Genomic DNA, 21439 nt, shown 5'->3' on the forward strand with positions numbered 1-21439 from the left:
ACAGTTGACACTGGCATATCGCTGTGTGCAAATGCAATGTTGATTGTGAAATTTGAAAATCTCGTTTGTTGATTCGAAGTGATTGTGCTCAAGTTACTCGGCCTTATAAAATATTTTGGATAAAGAGAATGCCGCCGAGTAGTTTACGAGTCGTGTACGCGTTCGCAAGAGAAATGCACCCAAAAACGACCGACATTTTTATTCAATACGGTACTGCCGGATTCCGCACAAAGTAAGTTACTTTTTCCATTACTGATTGAAGTATTAAATTGGTATTATATTTTCCGTTTAGGACACACGAAATACATAAACTATGTCAAATAGTCTTCAAATTCGGCTAGCATATTGAAACGAACATGTCACGTAAGCAAATTATTGGAAAAGGATCCTATGTCCTTTTACGATTGCATACTAGCGAATGAGTCACCAATAAATATCTTGCAACGGGAAGTCTCTAAATTGTGCTGGTCAATGACTTTTGTGTTTGAATCAAAATACATACTGTTATCTAACCAATACTTTTTATTACCATGCTTAGATTTTTTTGTTGGATTAAAGTGATATCAGTTTGGTATCCTTTAAACACAAATTTCAAAAAAAAAAATTTTTACCTATAAAGAAATAAAATCCATTAATTATTGTTTTGATAGTTTTATTAATTTATATCAAGCATGTAGTATTTTAGACATTTCTCATTACACACCCTACAATATAATTTATGTTTATTATTTAGGGTAATATTTTACTAAATCTTTAATAAAATAATGTATTTATTACAATTTGAGAGTATGTGGCCAATGATTTTGTGAAAATATTTAATTTTGCAGTAAAAATTCTTTCACAGTATTAAGATTCAAACTACCCAATTATAATAAAATAAATATGTCTTCTATAAAATATACCAAGAGAGTGCTTTAGAATTATGCTAGACATTTGGCTTTCAGCCAAAATTTTAAATGATGGGTTTTCATTATAGTGTTTTATAGGATAGCAATGAACCTGTGAATCAGCTATTTATAGCATTCAACTTACATTTATATAAAAATATATATTTTTATATTTATGTCATCAATCATTTTATTTTATTAGAAATTCAGCTTTTACTTAAGTCTTAAGACCAATAAGGTGAGCCTCTTGCCCGTCTGCCTCCTGTAACATAAAAAAAAGCAAATTAATCTATTTAAAATTTAAATAGATGATTCCCATATAACAGTTTTATTTAATAATTTTTTTATAATATACCTTTAACCCCCGGACTGTGTCCATGTCAAACAGGTGTTTTCATATTTAGACATTAAAAATAATTTTGGGTAACAAAAAAAAATCCCTTGTTAAAAGGCATCTAGAAATTTATTTAAATTCTTCCAGAGCCAGTCTCCTTGAACATGTAGTCTATCGCATGGGACTACTTGCCGTTTTACGATCGAGGTGTAAAAATGGTAAGTATTTTTAATTATCGTTACGTATGTACGATACGTATGCGTATCTTTAAAAAAAATATTATAATATGCCGAGTCAGTGATGCAGTTCGCTGAAACATATAAAAAAAGAATATAATTTATTCCGTTTCGAAATTCGTAGTGTAGAATAACATTGTAATTATACGATCATAGTATTATACGATTAATATAAACAGTTTTATAATAGCAAAGCATGCATTTTAAATGTCAGTACATTTAAAATGGTGCATTCAGCCAACATGATCTAGAGCGCTAGGGCGGAAGTGGGTAAATGGACTAATGGGTCACAGACAAAAAGCTGCGTCTTGAACCACGTTTATTGCTACTTTCAGGGCATACCCAATAATAAATTGGTAGTTTAAAACGTCTATTAGAGGTATTAATTGCAAGCTTACTTATTACTGTCAATAAACTACATAATAACGTACTAATTATTAAAATTTTATAGTCTGATTCTCCCAGTATGAGAAAGCTAAAGTTACGTTAGTTAATAGCTTTACAAATTACTGTAAATCATTTTTAGAAAAATATTTTGAGATTAAAATGTGATATTGTAAGCTAATCAGTTTACTAGAATTAATCGTAAGTCTTCTTACTCTAAATATGGAAAAAATATTTTATCGAATAGTCAATAAAATCGTAAGAAAACAATTGAAAATCATTGAAAGTTTGTAAGTTAGAACATCGTCTACAATATGCGTTTGTAGCGCCAATTATCTGTTATTATAATTGACAAACGCGATGAATTGTCGATACTCGTAATAAGCATCCTCAACAATTATTAATGCTCGACCTTAAAGACCTACTACGGTTACTTCCGAGCCCTTGATCCGGTTACAGGAATCCCTAGCAATACTACCATTTGATACGATATTTTTAGGTCAACGCAAGGTTAAAATTGTCATTAATCTAGGCTATTGCAACAACATATTTCATTTTTAATTTAAAAGTTTTTGTTTTGAAACAAATTGATTTTATTCCTATGCACATCAATTATTATCTTCTTTCCTATAAAAAAAAGTAAGTTAATCCATAGAAGTTAAATACATATTTAATAACTGTTCATTAAATAAAATGAACATTGTATGATATTTTTTTAACTCTATACAATATCGGAGAAAAGAGGGTTCATACGCTGATCTTGTACTGAACTTAGTATGAACTCATTTAATATAGAAAAAAGATAACCGATGTTAAAAGCAAATTATCAATTGCAATCTGTGATCTAATCGGGCGTGGTCCTACTTTGTAATCAGTTGGAGTGATTAATATTTATATTTCTTTATATGCTTAACTGTGTTAATCGCCATTACATTGATGGCTATGCTTAATGAGGCTAACACATATTTGCCGCTATTGGCCACATACTGGCCGCTAGTTTATATGTATATTTATTGATAACAATATTACGAGTGATTGTTCATTAGTTCTTTAACGCAAATTTATTGAATTGCGATGTATAAAGTCACCTATATTTAGGTATTAAAGCTGTGCATTACTTTTAAATGTATAGCTCTTGCATAAATTTAATATTTTAGTTGGTAATAAATCATTTATTACGTGCTATGCTCTAATAACTACGTATGTTTCACAATATTATTGCTCAAAACCTTATTTAAAGTCGTTAAAATGTTTCAAAGAATTTCACGCGAAATAACAGGGGAGCGAGCTAAAAATAAAGAACATCATTGCTTCTTGTTCATGTTCTCGTGCCGGAGCAGAGGTATTGAATTATCTAGCCTTATTTATGGCCTGTATAACTTAGTATGTAATCGTTATGTAGGCTTAATTAACTAAACCACAATACCGAACAGGTTTTTATACAAATTTAGAGAGAAGATTAAATCAATTCGTAAACGGAATTTGCGAGCCTTCTTGCCAGTTGTTTAAAAAAAATCAACAGTCTCTCGCTTTTACGTAACGACCCTTTATTATTATTTTGTCTGCTTTTTAGGTTAATTTCTTTTTTACTATTTTAAATTCATGTCAGTATGTTTATAAGTACGCTTTACCAAAATTATTCAAACAATATTTAAATTGTATTTCAGGTCGTACCATTGGAATGATGATCACGGCTTCACACAACTTAGAACCAGACAACGGCGTCAAATTAATCGATCCTGATGGTGAAATGCTGGAAGAAAGTTGGGAAGGTATTGCTACAAGGCTCGCTAATGTCAGGTAATTGTGTTATTGTGAAAGTAAAAATTCAAATAATAAATATTGACATCGCATCAATATTAAAAAAAATAGATTAATACAGTAAGAAATATTCAACGTTAATTAAACTACTGCAGTCCAACTCAAAAGTTCAATCTGAGGTAAAAGTTATTAATTTCGTTAAGTCTTGTTATGCTATACGAGTATATACTTCCTTATAATAATAATAATAGCCTTTATTCAGATACATTTTACATTATATATTTTATATACATTTAAACAAATTTCCATTTTAATCCAATTCTGATACTTCTGTGTGCCCTTTTTTGGCAAAGGTCTCCTCCAAATCCCGCCATTCCTCTCTGCACTTTACCACTCTCTACCGTTTCTTAAATGTGGTCAATCCACCTTCTCAGTTGTCTCCCTCTTTTGCGTTTGCTGTACCTTGGGCACCAGTTAAGCAGTTTTTTGCCCTTCAAATCCCAAAATAATAATAAATAATTTCCTTCCTTATCATACCTTAAATATGCCGTTAGTAAATTTATTATTAGGTAATTTTAAAGCAGACTTGCGGCGATCTTAAGATTATAATTATATATATAGCAAATAAATTTTGTTAACATTACTAAGGTTTTTAAAGGAAGCATTTATTTTAATAGTTTATTAAGAATCCAGAAAGCATCACGTATGTTTCACGTTGACATTTCACCTCTCAAGGTAAACTACATTTTCACTCTGCGTCGAAGGTTACTCAATGTTACTTGTATTGATTCTTATATGGCCTGCGGAATTATCAATTCTTTCAGACAATTAATACTTTTAAAAAATAGTTTGGTTGTAATTTTAAATTAATTGAGATGATGGATAATAATTCATAAAATTCTACTAGTTGACAGAGATTGCCTGTTAGCTATTAGATGTTTCCCTCTAGTGTTTTTAATAATAGTTTTTGTATAATATATTGAAACGCGTGTCGTTTAGGTATTAAACAAACAACACGACGACATTGACAGTCTTCTCTTAAAGTAACCTACGATTTACACTTCAATCATAACACAAAAATGCTTATTAGTATTCCTACATCAAACCAACTACACCACAGGACAGGAATACATAAACTACGATTATAAAATATATGATTGAAACTTGTTTTAATCGACAATTAGAAATAAATAACTTTAACAAATTGTGTACTATATGATATTGATAATGTGACATATTATATCTAATTACATGAAAACCCATCACTGTATCAAAATTTATTACATAATTAAACAATAATGTATAAATTACATATTACAGTGACAATGACTTAGAATCAACAACTGCGCAAATCATCAAAGAAGTCAACGCCGACATGGCACTTAAAGCCAGTGTCTACATTGGAATGGACACCAGGTGAGTAGCAGTACAGGATAGTAGAAAAAACCCAAGTAAAACCTTTCTTCTATGCTTCGTATTATTTTTATTATTTAGTATGTATTCCATTTTTGGCTATATTTTTAGTGTAATTGTTTTTTTTTGTTATATATAATTGAAGATAGCTGTAGGAGTCCGAAATAAATAAATAAACTGTGTGGTATTGCAATTGTGATTACATTTAATCCAGTAATAACAACGCTTTTTGTGGGTTCTTTCAACATATAATATCTATATGGCCTTTAACCATCAGTTTTTTACGATGCTTTTGCTACCTTACTAATATTATTTTTCGATTTTCAGATACACAAGTCCGCGTCTGGCTGCCGCGGCTGTTCACGGTGTAATGGCTTTGAAAGGGACCGCTAAAGAGTTTGGTATTGTGACTACCCCCATTTTACACTTTTGTGTAAAATGTCGTAATGATAATACATATGGGACGCCTACGGAAGAAGGTTATTTCGTTTATATATTTAATTTTTCAAACTTATGTACATATAAAATCTGTAAAATACCAAGTATTTAGGTACCCATTTTTTTTTTAAATTTATTTATTTATAAGTCGTAAAACAAAATGCTTACTTAAATATCAAGCAAATATACATATTATTAGAAATTTCATACATATAGTCATCAATTATACTTACCAGTTTTAGAAGATATGTAAAACAATTCTATTATTTAATTACAGGTTATTACGAAAAAATCGTAGGCGCATTCAAAAGTATTCGCCAGAAGTTACCAGTCTGTGGTAATTACAATACCACATTATACGTGGATGGTGCAAATGGTGTTGGAGGGAAGAAATTAAATATAATTAAGAAGACATTGGACGGTGAACTCGACTTAGTCCTATACAATTTGGGCGGAAATGGAGGAAAACTTAATTTAAATGTAAGTATATAATAGATTATTTACATACCTCGATGTGTCGAGTGCTTTACAAACGCCATTTTGCTAATAGATTTTAGACATTTATTCTTATCTATTTCAGAAATCATTTTTTAAAAATGTATGTTTTTTTTAAGTATACTATTTCTAAGATTCATATTAGGCTTAGCATTAAGTGGACTATAAATAGACAAGTTAATTTATAATTCCATTACCATACCTTTAAAACGAATGCATTTTTGGACTAAGTTTTTTTTAATATTATTTCAGTGTGGCGCAGATTTTGTGAAAGTATCACAGAAGCCGCCCGTGGGCGTTGAACACGTTCCTTACCAACGTGTAGCCTCTTTGGACGGAGATGGAGACAGAATCGTGTATTATTATGTTGATGACAGGTAAGTGATATATTATTTTTTACAGGATTACCCTGAACTATAATCAGACCCTGCAAGAATAAGGAACATTTAATTTCAAGCCTCGTAGTCTCATTTTTCGAAATTCCAAAGAATTATAAAAAAAAAAAATTTTGCTACATATATATTTTCCAAATAGCCAAATGCAGGTTTGATATATCTGTATATAACATAAATTTTGCGTTTAAATATTATTTTTTTTGAAAATTGAATTTTATTTTTACTATTTTACCAGTTTCTTTATTTAGTACGTATGACGCTTTATTATTATACTAAAAACTTCAATTTGTGTATAATAAACACACATTTTCTGTTCTTTTTAAAACCATTCATAATTAATTAATCATATTCAATTACTATTTGCTAATTTCAGTAACAATATGCATCTATTAGATGGAGATCGCATAGCAACATTATTCGCCAGTTACATAACAGAGCTACTGAAAGGGTGCGATGCGACCCATTTACGACTGGGCCTAGTTCAAACAGCGTATGCGAATGGTGCCTCTACCAAATACATTACTGAGAACTTGGTAAGGAATTCTTCATATTAATTCAAATTTTATAACAAAAGCCATAAAAATATTTCTTTGTTGAAGTGGCTCACTATAAAATACAATAAATGTAAAAACATGAGTATTTTTTTATTAGTGTGTCGCTGTAATTATATTATTTTTTTAGTACCATGGAGATACCATACATAATTATATTACATATATATTATATTTTTGTTACCTAAAAGAAGTTTCTCAAAAAAGACAGCATTCTCCAGTATTAATATTTCAAATTAAATAACATTTAATAAGAACACTGTGTTACAGAAAGTACCAGTAACGTGCGTAAAGACAGGTGTGAAACATTTACATCACGCAGCTTTATCATATGACATAGGAGTTTATTTTGAGGCCAACGGGCATGGGACTGTAGTGTACAGTGATGTCACGAAAACTACAATAGCTAAAGTTGCTCAGGAGGGGTGAGTATACATTATAAAAGCGATAAAGAATTAGGTGAGTCTCCTGCCCGTTTGCCCCCTGTTCTATAAAAAAAAAAGAAATATTAAGTACTTAACATTTCTTTGCTCGATAGTTAAATAGAAAGTCAAAAGTAAATAATGTTTGGATTATTGTAAATATTTATATATGATTTAGATCTTATAAGAAATTACAAAAGTTCATAACAATTAAATAGATAGTCATCCTCACTTAACTATTAGTAATGGTCTTAAATTTTGTTCATCTATTATTTCAGTGATACGGAACAAAGAAAGGCGGCTCAATTGTTACTAAGTTTCATCGACTTGACCAATGAGACAGTTGGAGATGCAATTTCTGATCTATTCTTGGTTGAAACAGTACTTTGTGAAAGAGGACATGACGTCAGACAGTGGATGGAGTCTTATAATGACCTACCCTGTAGACAGCTAAAGGTTACGGTTGAGGTTAGTATTACTTTTCACTTCAAAATACAATAGTGATGCCGACTTTAATATTGAGTTTATGTACCACGTACGTATTCCAATATTTGCGACGTCCTCCATTGCATGTAGCGTTTTATAGCTAGTTAGTAGGTAATATCTTCATAATTCAAAATAATAAGTATTTAAAAGGAATATTGGAATTGAAATTAAAAGGCTCCTCGCGTGAACTAACCGTATTTATTATAGAAATATTTTCTTTTAAATTTTCTATTTCTTACATTCATTTAATTAATTACAGGACCGCAATGCTATCAAAACAACGGACGCGGAACGAAAGTGTACGTCGCCGGAATCTCTACAGGAACGTGTAGATGAATTGGTATCTTCGTATAAATGTGGGCGTGCGTTCGTACGTCCGTCCGGTACTGAAGATATTGTACGGGTTTACGCCGAGGCTGATACGCAAGAGGTTTGTTTTAAATTGTATAATTATTTATTTACACTTTTAAGGCCCAGTTTTATTTCCAGGCTAAGATATAGTACACAGTATATATGAAAGTCGTACTGGTAAAGTAAGAGAATTTGTTAAAACAAAAAACTCATTGTAGACAGATATATTAGAAAATTATAGTTCTTTACTTTTGCTATAACAATATTATAAATAAAATATGTATAATCTAAAGTAAAATTAAAACCAAATGCGTAAAAAAATTACGATCAAATTAAATTCCAATGTTCTGAGATAGTAATATTATTATTATTTTTTCAGTCTGCAGTTAAATTAGCAGCTGAGGTAGCTCAGGCAGTTTACGACTTAGCAGGTGGAGTTGGGGATAGACCGACTGTATCGGCTTAAGAACTGCGATAAAGGTAAAGGATTTTTTTATGATTTGTCGCTTTTACCATTTTAAGTATACCACTATTTAAATTGGTTTAAATAAAAAATAATGAATTAATAAACAATTGTTTCCAGGGAAATTGCTGTGGAAAATTCATAATATCAGGTTATTTTCGAACTGAACCGCTTCACAGTATAAGAAAATATACATTTATTTTACCATATGACTAAATAATTTGAAGTAAGAATATAATTAGTTTATAATAAGTTTATATACCTGCCTGGGTAAAAAAGACGTAATATTGTGTTCTTTTATGTTAAGTAGTGTACAAAATTACTTATTTTTATTATGAATAGTCTAATATCACAATTGTGATGGATTAACAATATTTATACTAATATTATGTAGATAAAAAAAATTGTTAAACAAGCTAACTTCTGGAACTTTGATTTTTAATAGAACAGGGGGCAGGAGGCTCACAGGAACTGCTTTGAATTAAATGTTTTTGGCTTGGATAGTCTATATATAAAAGAAATAACGCGGCTAAAATTCAGGGCAATTAACGACTAATACAGTTACTAATTATTAACGCAAATCACCGATAGTTTAGTTAAATCCTAGCGTTTTATTCTGTACCAAATGTTTTGTTGTGTTTATACAAATGTAAATATTTCTTAAATTATACATTTGTTCATGTACTTATATAATAGGATTGGATTAAAATTTTACTTCTGTCTGAATAATTTAATGGCAGCTTTTTGTCACGACAAATATGCCCGTCCAATTTATTATGAGGAATTCTTAATCTCAAATTATTTGCTTCAATGTTTTAATACCATGTAAGCACCCATAGCTCGTGTGACTGTTAGTTTTGTGGTTTTCTGTTCAGCATAAGAAGGATAAGTTAATAGTCCCTTTAGGAGTAGAACTAAGTTTATCTTGAAATATTATAAAAAGTGTGTTAAGTATGGGACAGATAAATAAGATTAGAAAGGTTATATATAACTTAAGTCATAAGAGAAAGAGAACAAACATTTTTGTTTAAAATAAATATAGGGTTTACCAATTACAAGCTCTTATTTGTCTATTCCATTATGGATGTTTTCTGAAAGATTAAGAGTGACAAATGCATGATTAATTTTTAGTATTTGGTATAGCTAAATTGATTAGAATACTAGTCTATTGAGATTAAGTCTAAAATATGTAACTAGTCGCAAGAAATTCTTGGCAAATGTTAAATTAATATTTTCTGCACAAGGAAAAATACTTAACAATTTGCCAGTTAGGTAAATCAATAAAATTGCTCATCTTTTGCTTAATAAATTGTACAATAACAAGTAACAAGAACATTATTGTGTTTGGTATAATTATATATAATAAGAGCGAATTAGTTTACCAGTAAATTTTATTAAAACAAAACTGCCAGAATATAAAATTTTATTGCTAGGGCCCAATACATTTTATAATGTACTGTGATTGTAGTATTGTAACAATTTTTCACCTTATAAGCTCTCTGCACAATTAACATATAAAAAGGAGATTTATTTCAGGATTTGTGAAGCCTTTAAATCAATGTAAAAAAATAACAAAGACTTTACAAAAGTGATTTTTATGCCAATTAGCAGAGATTTAATAACTAAATTTGCTGTTAGTATCTTATTTTTTTGTTGTAATATTCCAGTGCTCATTTGTAACCGCATGTAGACATATGCATGCATTAATTATATGTATTTGGTTTTGCTGACTGTATTTTTTAATTTGGTATGGAAGTGTATAAATAATATAAAAATACATGTTTGTTGTGTGTATTTTTCCATGTATGCTAAGTGCTGTTATTGTTTTACACAAAAGACTAAATTATAAAACATCAGTAGTTATCAAACACAGAATAAATCTCTGCTAGTTAGTTCTCTTATAAATTACTATAATGCTATGTATTTAAATTTGTTTTAAATCAAGATTTTTTCATGTTAATTATTTATAATCTTTAAAGAATATCAATCTTTTATTTTAAAAGCAGCGATTATGTAGGAATTGAACGAAAGAATAGACTACTTATGAAAGTTATTTACTTAATCAAATTTATTTTTAATTTATTGATTATTTAATTGCAACTAACCAAATTTGATGTATATACATTTTATATTGTTTTAATAAACATTATTTTATTTGGCAACATGTATAATACGTAATATATAAGCAGTTTCAAATACATTATTGAATAATTGAGAATTTGAACAGCATTTAATTTTTTTTAAGAAATAGGTCTGTCTATGTGTATAGTAATTTATCTGAGGTCTTATCTTCCTCTACTGATAGCAATTACGTGAAAAATTCAACCAACATTGATAAGATATATGAGATAGAAAATTTTATTTATGTTTATGTAGTCTTTCTTTATCTTGGATGTCATTAAGATTATCTTTGGATAATGTATCTTAATAAAACAATTTTAGTTTGAGTAGTTTTAAATTTTAGATTTTAGACACTCCATTATTAGCTTCTACTATTTTCAAATAAATCACAGTTAAATAAGTAATTTTAAGAACAATGAATATTTCAGCTTTCAGCGTGCAATATATATATATATATTTTCATATGCAATAAAATTAATTACTTTATAAAGAGCATATCAGATGATGTTTATGTGTTTATCCAACTATTTGTGGGAGGTTAACTGATTTATCTATGTGCCTTTGTAATTCATTATTTACCATTATATGAATAAATTTCTTAATTATTCTTTTGTTTTTCTATTCTGCCCCCAAAAAGTAATTGCTACAACATGTTACTTATTTGAATTCACAGACTGTAAGAAATATTGGTATAGTGTAAATAGATATAAAAAAAATTTGCAACAAAATGAAGATTTATTTAACAAGAACACATCAAGAAGGGAATAGTGATATCTTATAACTATTTCTTAAATCATCAGCATTATATACTTTATCAATACAAATAAATACATAATTTTACAAGAGATCAGATAGAATGACTGGTTCTTTTGTGATTAAATTTAAAAATATACCAATTAAGGAATGTTATGTAATCCTATTTATATACCTATCTTATAATTATCTCAAGAATTGAGAAAAACAACAAATGATATTTTTTGTCAATTTAAAATTATTATACTTCATTTTAGAATATGTACACATTTTACAAGGTTTGTGAATACAATCACATTTTAAAATATAACTAAAAATATACAACCATGGGTATAAGAATTGACTATCTCAAGGACATAAAGAATCTTTGGAAGATTTGCAAAATCTAAAAGTAAATCAACCCTGTAATATGCAATTTTCCTTTTTCCCTTTACATTAAAAAATAGCCCTAGAATAGCCATCTTATATAGAGGTAACCTTAATATTATATTTACACTAGACAAAACCTTGCTACTGACAAGATAATTGTTGGTGCAATTAAATAAAAGGCACAAAATTATTTGAACTAGTTTTAAAGGATGTTAATGTTTTGGTAACTTTGAAATTAGATCTCATTATGTAAACGGCCTTATACCATTACCTACTAGAACCACTTAATTTGCACATGTTAGTAACACATGAAATTCATATTACTTAATTCAACTATGCAAGAGTAGGTCCTAAATATGGGGCTTGATCACAATAAAAACACTCAGGAACACTTGTTTCTTGTAACTCTACAACATTTGAACTTATCTCATTAACAACATAATAATATCTACATCTTCTTGGACCAATCCCTTCCACAAATGTGTCATAAGGTGGTGCTAAAATATCGAAAAATGCTGCTGGTGTGTTCAGAGCCTCAATTTCATGGTAATTAGATACTGTTGGTGTCAGAATGCATGATTCAGAATCTTCCTTACAAATACGGTCTTGAGAAATCTCTGCAAATAATCTTCTACGTTTGTGTATGCCTTGGGCAAGTCGCGCTGCTTCGTGTTTTGCGCGAGCCTTAAAATCTACTTTACTTATTGCTTCTTTAAGAGGATATTCTGTAAAACTTTTAACTCTTACCGCACCAGATATGACTTTTAATAGCCCATGCATGTGTGGATGATCATGCAAAGGCATTTTAAATCCCGGTTTTAGAATAAAAATACTCATGTTTACCGTACTGTTTTGAAACACTTCAACGTATGTACATGGGGCTTTGCTTGGTCTGTTCCAGGTAGCAGGATCGTTGTAACTGTGATCGAAGCCAAGGTGGTCTGCTTTTAATTTATCCACTAGAAATTTTAATTTGTTCAAGTTGGTCGCAAAATCATTTTTGAATTTGTCATCGAAAGTTCGTAAAGCTTGCCGGTATGTGGTAATAATAGGGGGTATGTTGACGAGTTCCATAGCTGACTTTGCTTCATGTTTACTTTCCATATGAAACCCGCTGATATTAAAGCACAATAATTTATTTTTACTTCGTAAACGACTGAAAAATCGGCACGTTATCAAAGCACAACTATCTCTAAATGACATTTTTAAACTTGGATAACATTTACCAAAAAAGAAAACTGAAAATGTCAATGTCAACACTTAACTTTATCGTCCGTCGTAAATGTCTAAATTATAGATAATCGGATACCTTAATAAAGTGTAAAAAAAACTTTATAATAACACAGAAATAAATAAATTGCAAATAAATTATGAATAAGGATTTTTGCGACAGCTATTAATAATATTATCTGCTGCTAAAATTAGTAAATACAAGTTTAACAAATTCACTTCTTTATTACAGTTTTCGTACTAGCACTAATAGATGGCACTACGTGTACATAAAAGTATACTATTACTATTTTATCATTATAAAAAATATGAAGACAAATCAACATGTTATTAATGTTCATAGTAATTAATTTTAATGATACCTATTCTTAACCTTAGTTTGTTCTAGATACTTTGTTTATATGCTAAAATAATGTACGATTAAACGTTTAAACAGCCACAAAACCGAATAAAAACAATAAAAAGCTATAAGTACTGTAAATACATGGAGGTCAGCTTTTATGTGTGGTCTCTGGAAATAGCTGGCAGTAAACCACTTAAATAAATAAGTCGATCATTGTTACGTTTCGATACGATTTTATTGAGCTTCCAATGAGTTTCTCTGTTTTATCGCGATTTCTCTGTAAACTGAGATTAGTTAATTCAGTTTTAGAGATAAATTCATCAATATGTTTGATTTTTCCGGCTGTTAACCGGGTTTGATTTTCCGGGGCCTTTAGGCAGTTTGATCGTGTCTCTGTTCTTTTTTACTTACAACGTATATACGTATATATATGAGTATTTTTTTATCCTTTTTAGTATTGTGCGCTTGTTGTTAATAAAACGTTATTAGTTTTATAGGTTTTGTTTTACTAAGTTTCCAAAATATCAAAAACAAAAATCTATATTTTGTAATGTTAATTTGACGACTATAACTCCTATTAAATCATGAGAAAATATACAACGCATAGGTACATTAATTTCGTGGATACTTAATATTAATGTACCTATCATATTAATTTGGTAGACTATTAGTATTTACAAATCGAAATATAAAACAGTAAAACGTTAACTTTCCCACGTCTTGTGCAATCACATGTATTCCGTTTTCAATAAATCAATATATTTATTGAATTATAGTAAATCGGATTTCCTTTCTACGAAGACCACCCACGCACAGACAGAGACCAGACTTGGTAGCCTGTCTTTGCTTATCATTGGTCCTTAGCACACTTCGAAGAATAGTCATTACATTTTATTTATTTACAAGACGTTGCACCTTAGAGGTGCATGTTAAATAACGCTTGGGATACTCATTTCAAACATTATTTTAAAATGTCTTCCTAATCTACATGTAGCACATATCATCTTTGTGCTACAGGTTGATAGCAAAGGGAAGTAAATACCTATTGTGTATTTAGAATTCTTGAATCACTGAAATCACTTCGTGAAACTACTTAACATCATTTCACTCACAAAATCGATAATTAAAGAGTAGACGGCGCGTTAAAAACATAGAAAGAATTTCAATAGACATATATAAGATTTTAGGATTAGTAAGTATTAGTGTTCCAGAAAGTAATGTTAAATAACAGTATTATAGAATACGTAGCTGAATACTCGTACCTAAGCCAGACAATATCTATGAACGATGCAACAATAAAAGAAATCGACACAAGATTAGCAAAAGCACGGAAGAGCTTTTGGTCACTTAAAGAAGTTATGAAAATTAAGAAACCGAGCATGGTTATTAAACGAAAGCTCTACAATACTTGTATACTACCTGTACTAATATATTATGGATGGCAAACTTGCCGCCTACTATAGCGCAGCCTACAAAGTTACAGGTGTGTCAAAGATCGATGGCACGATGTTAGATAGGGAAGAAAAGAAGAGACAAAATAAAATATACAACGTTAAGAAAAATAACTAAGATAATAATGTTACAATATCAATAAATAAGCTAAAGTGGAAATAGGCGGGGCACATGGCAAGAGCAACAGAAAAGTGGAGCAAAAAACTTCGAAACTGGTGCCTAAGAGAAGCAAACGGAAAAGAGGGAGACAGCTCAGAAGCTTGATTGGCCAAATTAAAGAAACAGCAGTTGGTACATGGCAGAGAGTGGTACAGTGCAGAGAGGAATGTCGGTATTTGGTGGAGGCCTTTACCAAAAAAGAGCACATAGATACACTTATTAAAATGGAAATGTGTTTAAATGTAAATGACAAATGAATCTGAAAAAGCCTATTATTATTACTATTTAAGCATTAGAGTACCTATTTATAGTTCATGACTCTATCGATTTCTGAACAATGTACAATGTACATGCTATGGCTCTTCCGTCAAAAGGTAAGATATCACTATAAGTTCTAATATAAGAAAAAAGTCTCTCCCCTGGTTTGGGGACAGACCAGTTTGTCGAGACACAAATACGAGCATCGGCGGTCTTCTTTTTATATCCGTTTTTATATCGATGAATCATTTTATAATGAGAGTCCTACGCGTTCAATTTGCGTAGCATTAAACGGGTAATTACACCACCTCACAACAACAAAGCACGTCCAACAAACTACCATCACATAAACATTTTCAACTGCGGACACAGGTTAATAAAAGTTTGTTTTCGAATGTCATATTTCTTAGAAAATACGGTTGCGTTTCAACTTTTGATATGTTACAGTTAGTTCGTGCTATTTTAACGATGCAAAATACTGTATACATTGTTTTGGGATATGTTTTTTTAATTTCGAGAACATTCTTAAATACTTTTTCTGGTTTATTGTCAAATTTAAATATCAAAAATTCTAACGGATAGACAGACAATTGTACTTTATGGCAATATGCTTCTTTTGAAACAGACAGGGATCATACAATTATACAAAACGCGAACCTACATTAATTAAGCTACCTAAAATTGCACTTTCGTCAAATTTTCACTTTCGCTTTAAAACTTTATTAGCTTTGCATACATTCACTAACCATCCTAAGCAAAATCATCTCAACTTATCCTATTCTGAAACGGAAAGTATTCTTCTTGTACTACAGTAGTTTCATTATAAAATTGTAAGTATTTGTCTTCAGGTTTGTCGGAGTACTAGTTGTGCTTGCAGTATGATACCTTTTAGTTTATTATAATAATAATCAGTGGTACTACAACCTCTTTAGGTCTTGGCCTGTGGATATGTTTCATGATCATTTTTTAAAATCTAACAGGCAAGTAGATCAGCCTCCAGTGCCTGACACACGTCGTCGACTTTTTGGGTCTAAGACATGTTGGTTTCCTCACGATGTTTTCCTTCACCGTTCGAGCAAATGTTAAATGCGCACATAGAAAGAAACTGCATTGGTGCACAGCCGGGGATATAACCTACGACCTCAGGTATGGGAGTCGCACCCTGAAGCCACCAGGCCAACACTGCTCTACCTTTAGGTTAAGTGTACGCAAATTTGTATCAAGCTTGACCACCATGGTTACGGAATATTTAAACAATTATAATGTACAAATATATAAATTATCTTATATTGTTCGCGTGTTTTAATCGTTTTATCGCTTAATTGAAATATGAACGCTACAATAGTATCAAAGGGATTCGATTTATAAAAAACTGCGGTAAAATTACAGAACACAATTAGAGATGAAAGGATACGAGATAGTCATACAATTGACGATGGATTTAGTCATCTTTAACTTCACCTGGAACGAAGCCAGCGTTCTGCTTTCATTTCTATGAATGTAGAATAATATTACAACAGAGATTATTAATTAGCTGGAAAAGTATTATTCGTTAAATTTCTTTTTTATAGAATAGGGGGTCAATGGAGACAGTGGACACCCATTTTAGTGGGAGCGTTGCTGGCCTTTGAGGGAAATGGGTTTAAGAAAAATGAGTATTTAAAGCGCTAATTATCGCATTAAAAAAGTAATATATCTTAGATACTTCTAAATATATTAGAGTATTCACTGTATACGTGTGAGGTATTAATGAAGTAATGGCCTACCTATGGCATGGACGATTATTTGGTTGATCCTTTATTATTTCAAAATCAACTAAACTACTACTTTTAATATTAAGTACGAAAATATAGATAAGTACAAATTTTTTACTTGTTTATTACTGATACAGACCATCTAGAATCCGCAAATTGTGCGTAATATATCAAATGTCAAACATTGGTATATCATTACAACTTAGGTACACTCACTTTAAATTATTTTAGCGCTTTGTGTAACAAAAATATAACTTTACCAAATATATTACTTACTGTTTTGCAAAGTAGGTTCTACCGAGAAAAGCTTGGCGGTTCCATGGTACAGCACAGCTTCTATACAATATTAGTCTGTGCAATCAGAAGCACATAGTAGTGTTCTTAGTAGCACAATAACGTCGGTAGTTGGTAAGGTAAACAAGCGGCGGAAACACAACGCTTTGTTCGTCTGTCTGTCAGTGGAATGCCACTAGTGTTTTATTGGCCAACTTCAGTGTTTACACATATATTGTTAATATAATAAAAAACCTAAGTAAATTTAATTTGTTTCATTTTATTTATTACTAGCGGACCCGACAGACGTTGTCCTGTCTACACGTCTTTAATTTGAAAATTTCAAACTCATTTTAATAAGCTAAAACATTCTGGACCATTTTGATGAAAATTATTATTCAAATGTTATGACAATATCTAACGATCCAGCACATGGTCTTTTTCTTAATTTTTTTATGATTTAATTTAATTCTATGTCAACTTTTTTTTAATTTGATCGCAGCGCTAACTGTCGGGACAGACTAAAATTAAAATTCGAATATTATTTAAAATTTGACACTGCGATGGTAGCGCCGTCTGTCGGATCCAAAGTAAAACATTCCAAAATAAACAACTACTAATAAATTAAAAATTAATGTAAAAAACATTGTCCAGCGGACAAAATTGTGAATCTAAACCATTCCCAGATCCCCTTGAACACACACAAAAAATTTCGTCAAAATCGGTCCAGTCGTTTGAGAGAAGTTCAGTGACATACACACTCACAGAAGAATTATATATATAAAGATTTATGAATGCTTTATCAAAGGTGGTGCTTATATATTATTATTAATGGAGTATATATACATACATATATATAATTAGGCTTACTTAAGGTACTAGGTACTTACCTAATAGGACTTTTTATTTCACACAGTGATAGCGACAGAGTTAGTTATCAGCTAATGTATTTGAAATCTAATCATAATAAATATAAATAAGTTTTCTGTATCTGTATTAATGTTTTTAATTTTTATTTGATGATCAAATTATAAATGTTATATTTCTAGCACTGGTTTGAAGAACGTACTAAAGTTTCTACTAAAAACCATCACTCATTGTATAAATAGGAGAGTACTACCCTCAAAATTAAGACATAAATAAACTATTTAAAAAATATAATCGTTTCACACCAATCGTTTAACCTCATACCTTTATTTTGTATACTTTTAACGATTTTAAAATCACATACATGGGCGCATTGAAAAAAATTAACCAGTGGTTGTAAGCCTAACAAATTATTAATTTGTAGCTTACTTATATAGATAGGTTCTAAGTGAATTTGTAATTTCAGCCTTAAATGGCTTGGCTTGAGATGATTGTATAAGATAATAAATTATGTAGTCTATATATTTCACTAAATATAATTATATAATAAAATAAATGAAGCCTTTTATCTCCTACTAAAATAAACAATATTATTAAGTATTACTATACAAACAAATAAATACAAAGATTTTTCTACTTATAGGATATATTAAATTATAAGTTATAATAAACCTTTCCTAGATACAAACCCCTACGTAATGCCATTTTTCCCTTACTCATCTGGGGCCAGTATGACCCAACAGATTTGGTAAGGGTCCTTTACACCGTTTGCCTAATCATATAAAATTTTTGAAATACAATATAAAATCGTGTAAAATAGAATTTGTAGGTCCCATGTTACCATGACCAAAAGTTGTCAACCTCTGGCCTATTAAATGAAACCCGCTCTTTCTAAACCAGAAACAAAATGTAAACATCGAGTTGGTAACGACCGAGTAACGACAAAAATCGTTTAAAATGTGTGACGCTTCGTTCTAGGAAACGCTATGTCTAAACTCATAAAATATAAAAATATGATGAACAGGCGTGAACCCGATTATAAAGGGGTTAATTGGATAATTAATTCTGGTGTAGTGGTAGGTTGGGTATGAAATTCGTTATTAGGAATAACAAATTGACAAAATATCAGTAACTTTTCTACTGTAGTAGTTCAATACCTGTAAAACATTCACAATCAAGCGATATAAACTAGCGTATCATTTATCAACTAAGTATTAAAAAAAATTAATGAACCAACACACACAAATATACAATATTCTCACATTTCAAAACACTAATAATATTTAAAAAAAATGGATAAATTAATTTATTTATTTATTTCAAACATACACACATTATCTTTACAGCCTATGCCAATACGGCAATGTGGAGAAACATTTAATAAAAATATAATAATGTACATAAAAATTAGACACATAATTTACACAATATCGCTACTGTGAATTCATTCTGCGAACATATAAATATATCGATAGTATCGGAGACAGCGTTTAGTAAGCGCAAACGTCCTGGATAACGGGGATCCGTGCAACAGACTAGTTCTTGCCTTTGGTATCTCAAATAACCTTCGCGGTCGCCGTCGCACATATCCCATAGGTACTAAGAAGCCCAGTTCCTGGAGTACTCTCGGGTTACACACGACTTCAATGGTTCAATAGATTATTGAAACAAATTCAATCACGCTGTATTGGGATACTTCTTCGTTGGCCGAGGAAGGCACCAGCACTGCCTACCGCTACCAGACCAGACACCAACTTAAATCTTTAATTAGCTCCTGTGTACTGGAACCCCTCGAGAGTATTCAAAGGGAATAAAATTGGAAGAAAACTTACCTTTGAGTCGTTTATTAAGATTAGTTTTCGTATTTAAATAAATTCATCAGACCTTAGAAGAAGACTGTTTTAATAGGAAGGCGTGCGAGAATACTGTTAATTTATTAAATGGTAAAGTCGCTTTTTAATTTCGTTAATTCCATAACAAACGAGCCTCGGCTGTCAGTCACATTCACAGTCACGTCTAGTTATTTTTACGTGGCTCGCACGTGCGTTTGTTTAGCAAAGCGGTTATATTTGAGCGACTAATTGATTTCTGAATGCACTAATTGGTCATCGGATTGAGACGTCTTTTGTTTCATAATTCAATGCTACTGTCCCCTATTACAAGAGATAATAACTATGTAAAAGATTTGTAATAAATACCGCCACGGTAGGAAATTTAAATACCTTAAAAGCCTATTTAAAGATTGGGCTGATGGTGGCTTTGTACGTTTTATCATGGGACGTCGAGGAAGAATACGAAATTCTACCTCTATTTTAATGATACTTTGCCGTCAATCGTAATATGAAGTTTAAGGATATAATAACTGCCTAGTTAATTATTATCATCGATGGCTGTATAGTCCTTTACAAGCCTTTGCCTCCGCCAGTATCTTCCGTCCCTCTCTCCTTGCGCCCAAAGTCGAACACTTTTTATTTCGAGGCCGTTGACGACTCTATCCCACCAATGCAGCCTCGTTTTTTATGGTTGTAATAGTTTTCTCATGGTTGTGAGGACTAGTTCATATGTAAAGTAAATGACTAAATAGTATATAATTTGTGTAAGCAAATAATTTGCAGGGACCTTCAGGATAATTTCAAAAAGGATAAAATGTAAATGAACGAATGCAAGAAAATCTCTCGTTACTAAATATTACGGAAATAAATATACCTACATAAAAAATCTAGCAGCGCACTTCAGTAATATCTTAAAATAACCTGAAAAATCGATAATAGTAATTACTAATTAACTGGGGTTACGCAAATGTGTCTGCGTGGGCGCATGAGTGTAATTACTTTTAAAAGCAAAACGTGCGCATAAACTTTATAATCATCGCTATTTCTAAGTTTACAGGTTCTTCTACTTAGACCTTTTGTATGCAACCTTTTTTTGTTTTGTAATTTGTAGAACATTTTACTACAGTAAAAACATGAAAATATAGGTCAATATAAATCTCTCTTTTGCGGTGCCTCTCCATTTACAGAAGGTCGGCAGTCAATCTCCTTGTTCATTGCCCATCTAAACAGTTATTTCACTTGACTCCTCGGACGCTCGGATGTTCCGTAGCCAAAACATTTTGAGTTTACTATTTTTGCAATTTACGGGTTCGGGAGGAGGTATCCAAGATAATGAGACTTTTCTCTGGCTGAAATCAATTTGAAAGGCCGCGAGGTTTTACGTAGGTCTACTTTTATGGACCAAGCTTGTT

At 30.8% G+C, this 21439-nt stretch overlaps 2 protein-coding genes across 2 annotated transcripts; one reads left to right on the top strand and one right to left on the bottom strand.

The window, feature by feature from the left end:
- The first annotated feature begins 8 nt into the window (after positions 1–8).
- On the top strand, positions 9–11344 carry LOC110997258 (phosphoacetylglucosamine mutase). The gene is made up of 13 exons (XM_045632346.1): positions 9–232; positions 1369–1439; positions 3509–3641; positions 4923–5018; positions 5343–5494; positions 5731–5933; positions 6201–6325; positions 6717–6876; positions 7165–7319; positions 7595–7784; positions 8062–8232; positions 8533–8633; positions 8737–11344. The coding sequence occupies exons 1-12, from the start codon at positions 129–131 to the stop codon at positions 8617–8619; spliced, it is 1647 nt and encodes a 548-aa protein (XP_045488302.1). The 5' UTR covers positions 9–128; the 3' UTR covers positions 8620–8633; positions 8737–11344.
- A 129-nt stretch (positions 11345–11473) lies between these two features.
- Positions 11474–13074, bottom strand: LOC110997264 (2-aminoethanethiol dioxygenase). Its single transcript, XM_022265333.2, has one exon. The coding sequence runs from the start codon at positions 13060–13062 to the stop codon at positions 12193–12195; it is 870 nt and encodes a 289-aa protein (XP_022121025.1). The 5' UTR covers positions 13063–13074; the 3' UTR covers positions 11474–12192.
- Between the last annotated feature and the right edge of the window lie 8365 nt (positions 13075–21439).

This window comes from Pieris rapae, chromosome 2, assembly GCF_905147795.1.
Source record: "Pieris rapae chromosome 2, ilPieRapa1.1, whole genome shotgun sequence".
In the NCBI taxonomy this organism is placed as follows: domain Eukaryota; kingdom Metazoa; phylum Arthropoda; class Insecta; order Lepidoptera; family Pieridae; genus Pieris; species Pieris rapae.